General features: G+C 31.4%; 2 protein-coding genes across 3 annotated transcripts in view; both read left to right on the top strand.

Annotated features, from left to right (window-relative positions):
* Positions 1-5602, top strand: part of LOC123015887 — a 90556-nt gene extending 84954 nt beyond the window's left edge. Inside the window, exons 5-7 of one of the 2 annotated variants that reach the window (XR_006413406.1) lie at positions 2169-2214; positions 2375-3624; positions 3677-5602. Coding sequence is in view for 1 of the 2 variants with exons in the window: in XM_044415934.1 (XP_044271869.1) it covers position 2169 (1 nt within the window). In the remaining variant the exon portion in view is untranslated. Of the gene's footprint in view, positions 1-2168; positions 2215-2374 lie in introns of both variants that reach the window. The other variant, XM_044415934.1, reaches the window with a different exon arrangement.
* A 117-nt stretch (positions 5603-5719) lies between these two features.
* The window catches only part of LOC123015889 (myotrophin-like), an 894-nt gene continuing 562 nt past the window's right edge, over positions 5720-6051 (top strand). Inside the window, exon 1 of the mRNA XM_044415935.1 lies at positions 5720-5992. Coding sequence (XP_044271870.1) covers positions 5752-5992 — 241 coding nt within the window. The 5' untranslated portion in view covers positions 5720-5751. The remainder of the gene's footprint in view (positions 5993-6051) is intronic.

The following is a 6051-nucleotide window of genomic DNA, read 5'->3' as shown; positions in this document are numbered from 1 at the left end:
TTCTTCTCATTCACACTTCATTTTGATTTTCTCGATTGTTTTACATGACTGCAGGAAATAAACAATAAATGCTTTCCTTCCAATTTGAGTTTTATTCGTGCCCTTTCCATTTTGAATCTCACGCATGCGCATTCGAACAATTTGCCCGCCAATTTTTGACAAACACAACGTAGGTTCCTAACCACTTCGATGACGATCACGATTTTTCGGCCATTTTGTTTTCATTTGAATTTGGCGCTCAGGTATTCACTTTTGGCGGGCAGGGTATGGCCTTAGGTCATCACATTGTGTAATTAATAATAGGTGTAAATTTGTTGTATAATAAATTATTTTGTCCGATTGTTGTTGCTATTTATTAAAACTGTCATAGATAATAAATAATCTTAGATCCCTACAAGGCACACATTTTTTCGAAAAAAAAAATGGTCAGGTCTAATAAACACGGGAGATTCGATAGAAGTACAATTCCAACAAAATTAGCTTGTTTTCTCATTTCACGTCACGCTTCTAGTTTTCTAATAATAATAACTGAAAACTATTATGCTAATTACACGATAAAGATGACCATAATGCGTCCTTTGCTTGGATTGTACACACTGGTTGTACAAGGGCAGGTAGAGACCTTCGATGACACTGGCAACGCCTCTAGTGGTAAAAGCAATGAACTATTAGGCATTTTTAGGCAAAATATATTTATTAATAATTTAAAAACAACAGTGTTTTATTACATGGTGTTTGTTGAATTTGTTAAGAGTTAATATTTTGTAATAAATACCAAAACCCTAAAACGAATCTTTACCGTTAAAATATCGTGACTTTTACATAAATCACAATATCTCAAAAACTAAACACTTTTAAAAAAAAAAGAGAGTATGGTAGAATTCATTTAATTTTACCCGAATGTCATAAAACTTAGTTGTCTCTCTCGCTCTTCAAGTAAGTAGGTAGGAACAAGTAAGATAAACGTTATGCCGTTCCATACCAGTGGTATGTTGTCTTTCTCGCACTTAGGTCGTTTAAAAGAGACAGCAAATTTTAGCACGCCTATCTACTTCACTTAACCAAAACATAACAGTGATTCTTAATAGGTTAAAAAATCCAGCAAGAGAAATTGACAATTAATGAATGGATGTTTAATAAAATAAACAGACTGTTAACATTTTGTTTTGCTTGAAAACATACAAGACTTATTAATTTATTAAAATAATAACAAATTTTAGCTTAGTGGCGTCTCATACTTTGGAGAACGACTGGTGGTCCCTCCTATTTTCCGCTACGCTTGACCGTTTGCATTTTGTCTCATTCATTCGCATAGTAACAACAAAGACAAAACTATTAGCGCATGGGATTGTGTTATTTGACACAGTTTTACGATAAATGGGAAAAATTAAAAGAATATATAATCTTGTTTCCAATATACTAACGTCTCGAATCCTTGGTCGCGGACACTCTTATACACTACCCCCACCAGCATTTCAAAAAGAAATAAACTTTGCTTACTTGAACTCGTGATTTTCACGCGAATACCACTCGTTAATTGATTAAATCCGGGAATTTTTTCTCGTGATTGACAAAAACGTATATTATTTTTTTAATAATTAGCCCTCGTGTTATACTCGGGCTAATTAATGACGTTTTTGACAATCACCCAAAAAAATTCCGGAAATAATCAATGCACTCGGGATATTATAAGTTGAGAAAATCGTTCATGAACGATTGTCGGAAATTACAAAATAGAATTTTCGGAATTTAACGATTTATCGGTATAATAACGGCGATCGTCTGTAAACGGTATCGGTATAAAATTACAAAATAGACCCCTTAGACGGTTGTCTTTACATTAATCTTATGTCAAACAATTCATCAACATCATTACTTGATACTTGATAGCAATGTCCGTAATGGTGAATCTTGCCTGACTGCAGGTTTAAACCGCCGGGTCAGTGGAGTGTAAAGATTGGGGAATTTATTTGTCAGAAAATTATGTCTTAAATGATTATCTGCCAAATGGTTTCTTCTTCTTTTATCGAGTCAAATACTTTGATATCAATTTTCCCTTGCGTATCTTGTTTTGTTATACAGGCATTTTTTACGAAAAAAATAGGTTTAAAAACAGAAACGCTCGTATTAATAGGTACCTAAATTTTAATTATGGTTCTTTTTTTCAGATTTTTAAAAAAATCATCTTTTGGTGTGAAAATGGCTTTCTCATCGGTAAGTCGAACATTATTCAATTTTTTATCACATTCGTTATTTTGCTATCTAAATTGCTTCTGAGTAACATGACATTTATTTGATTGTTGAGAATATTAAAAATTTAATTAAACTGTATCATACCTACTAAGTGTTTATCGAAAATCGTTTCGGTTTTCAGACATTTAATAAAAGAAAAGGTACAACAGACAAAGGCAAAGATTACGAAGTCGTATTCCTAGCAAGCGTTATTTTAAAATTACTCAAAGATGATACAATTGAGAACTTTTGGATATCGGCGGACAATGAAATTTTTGGCTCGTTTGACGATGCTGTTATTGAAGTTAAATATTTTGGTGTAGAGCAACTAGAAACATATGCAATCCAGCTAAAACATAAAGAAAATCGCATGCTTTCAGAAAAAAACTTGAAAGAAGAGAACGGAAATTTTAGTATCAACAAATATTATAAGGATTTAAAAAACAATTACGGAAAGCATGTTAAGATGATTTTATTCACAAACAGTCGATTCAGAGAGAAGTTACCTAATTTCGAATTAAAACTTGAAGACGAAACTTGTGAGATCAAAGGAAAGGATTGTAAAACACATATGGAACTACTTCCAACTTCAGACAACGGACACTGCTACACATTTGAAACTTCAAACACTACATTTAATGAATTTTTCGAATCGTTTTACTTCTATTCAAATCAAATGAAGTTGGGAAGTATGAAGACCGCATCTTCAAAGATGTTTCGAGAAATGTTCTCCTGCGAAGAGAATATTTTCAATGACTTTTTAAAATTCATAACAGACTGGAGCATGATTGAAAAAAAAAAAATAAAGAAAAGTTGGACAAGTCATGGATTAAACATTCTATTGCAATCCGAGTTTTAAATCCTTTTACAAAACCGCTGTCGTTTGATGAAATACCCAAAACCCAACAAAGAATTGAAATATTACGAAGTGCAATTGACAACTTTCCAATCACAATATTTAATACGGAAAACTATAACAAAATAAAAACAATTTGGCAATCTGTTATCCTACAGTCTACTACTACAGATCTTGAAGAAATTAATAACATGCGAATAAAGTACCAAGTAACATCAGACTACATAGGTGATGTAAAAGACTTGAAAAAAGAAAATGTGGTAAATAGCGTATTATTGTGGCATATCAAGAAGTGCCCTCTGATTGTCGAAGGTGACGAAAAAACTCTCTCCGCACTTGATTTAATCGACGACGGCAACATTGTTATCTTGAATCCGAAATTTGATGTAAACAGTATGAAGCGTTTAAAAGATAATAAAAAGCTTTGTTTTCAAAATTTGAGGGATTTGGAAGACAATAAGCAAGTTTATGATGACATCTTAGACAACTATGAATATTCCATCGAAGGACAACAAACAGCAAAATTGAGAAGCTTAGTTAGTAATGGATGCGTAAAGACTGAATATTTTACGACAGATATACTTTTAGACATGAGCGAAGATTTCAAGTTAATCGGGAGCAAAGAAAAATGTTTGTTACCTATGCATCATATTCCAAGAAGTTTGTCCCAAGTTGTCATCGATTTAAAATTTCTAAATAAATTTGATAACAACGAGGTAGTTGTTATAAGTTGTGTACAAGATATAAACTTTATTAAACAATGTTGCGAGAATAATGTTTTTTTAACAATTGAAGATATCTCCAGGCAAAGTGATTTAAAAACTAAATACAAACATAAAAGGATCATAATTACAAGTGAAGCCGAATTTTCTCATGAGAAATTTAACAAAATGTCGACTCAATTTAGAAATTGCCACCACTTCAAATATCTTGACAAGGAAGGCTTAGAATGGATTCGAAGCAAGAATGGCGTTGAAAAATTAAGGGAATATCAACGGGAAAGTAATCATTTTGTGAAGGAATCCAATTTGTTTAGCTATTCGGACTGCAATCTTATAAATGTCTTTTGTGAAAATCCAGGAATGGGAAAAAGCATTTTAATGCAGAGTTTGAAATCCCAAAGTTCTTGGTGTTGGACAATTTTGGTATTAGCAAGAAACCACGTTTACCATTTTAGAGAAAAAAATAAAGAAGCGAATGCAGACAAATTTTTAGAGTATTTTGTAAGAGAAAATTGTCAAAGCTATGCAGATTTTGACAAAGCAGTTTTGGAAAATATGATAAACAAGAACATGGTAGAAATACTGTGGGACGGCGTTGATGAAGTCTCCGAAGAAGTTTTAGGAAGAATTGAAATTTTGATAAAAAATCTTTTTCAAAAAGGAATCAAGCAATGGATCACTTCCAGAATTTATTTGAGAGAACGTTTAGAAAATAAATTCAGCGTATTTTCCAGATCAATTAAACAACTGAATGAAGAAGAACAACAGAGTTATATAAAGGATCGTCTAGGTTGCACTGATGATGTCTTAAAACGTATTTATTTAAGGATTCAGTCCAGCATTCAACTTTTTCCAAATAACAACATTTTGGGGATTCCCCTCCAATTGTACATGTTGACAGAATTATTTCGTGAAGACGAAAAAAAGTACTTTGCTTTATTAAATCAAATATTTTCTCTTGCTGATTTATATGAACATTTTGTCGAAAAAATAATTCGTAAACACTTTAAAGAGAAAGAACAATTTCAAGATAATGTTGGAGCAAATTATGAAAAACTTGAAAAAAAACTTTCAAAAAAAAATAATAAATATAAAATAGTAGCTGTACAACATTATTTTGGAAGCAAATTTGAAGAAAATATTTCTGAAGCCCAGAAATTATTAACAAAAATTAAAAAAGAAAAAGATTCCATTGGCTTCATAACAAAAGTAACTGAAGATTTGACACCCCAATTTTTACATAATTCTTACGGTGAATATTTTGCCGCTTTATATTTCAGTGAAGACTACGATCAAATTTGTCGCATAGAAAATTTTTTAACTGATGAAAAGTACGATAACATCCGCTTTTTCTTAGATTTAATTTTAGCAAAAGGTTGCAAAGCCCACATAGCGGTGTTGTATAAGAATAGTCAAGTTTTAGATCAATGTACTGAAGACGATATAAATCGCAAGGACAAAATAGGGCGCAATAGTTTAAAACTGTCTTGTGAGTGGTATAAAAAGTATCCGTTATTACAAACTAAAAAAACTTACAGTTCATACACAATTTACGAAGACTCGCCAGTAACAAAAACTGCTCAAAGTAAAATTATGAAAAATGAAGAATTCATTTCAAAGCTTTTTCAAGACGGTAGTGTGAATATACAACTGAAAAAAATTATTCTTTTATTTCCTTTTGCTACAGCATTTTGTGATAACTTACCTAAATTAGATGATACAGCTATTCCGTCAATTTTTTATTATTCAATAAAATTTAATCATAGTATTGTATTAACATATTTTAAAGAAATTCCCTTCGTGGAAGTAAAGTTTTTACTATCTACTAAAACATTCTTACATTTAACAATTCAATTTCAGGCAATTTCTTTTATAAAAATTCAAATGTCAAATCAAAAATATAAAAACTTATTAAATAACATTGTTGAATACTCATACGAAATGTGCGCTTTGAAATCCAATGAACTTTTAAAAGCTTTTAAAGATTGTGGTTGGGACATAAACAGATTGTATCGAAATGGTCAGGCGGTAATTCATAGCGTTTGTGAAAGGAATGACAGTGATACACTTCAATTTATTATTGACAATGAGGCAGAAATTAATGTATATGATTCTCGGAAACAAATGCCGATACATTACGCCTGTAAAAGTGGAGATGTAAATGTTGTGGAATTACTTTTAGATAAAGGTGTGAATGCGGATATTCCTGATAAAAGTGGTCAACTGCCAATACATTACTCC

Source organism: Tribolium madens, unplaced genomic scaffold, assembly GCF_015345945.1.
Source record: "Tribolium madens isolate multiple individuals breed KSU strain unplaced genomic scaffold, Tmad_KSU_1.1 Scaffold_19;HRSCAF=116;Tcas5.2_LG9, whole genome shotgun sequence".
Lineage (NCBI taxonomy): Eukaryota > Metazoa > Arthropoda > Insecta > Coleoptera > Tenebrionidae > Tribolium > Tribolium madens.
This window is presented reverse-complemented; position numbering and strand designations above follow the sequence as displayed.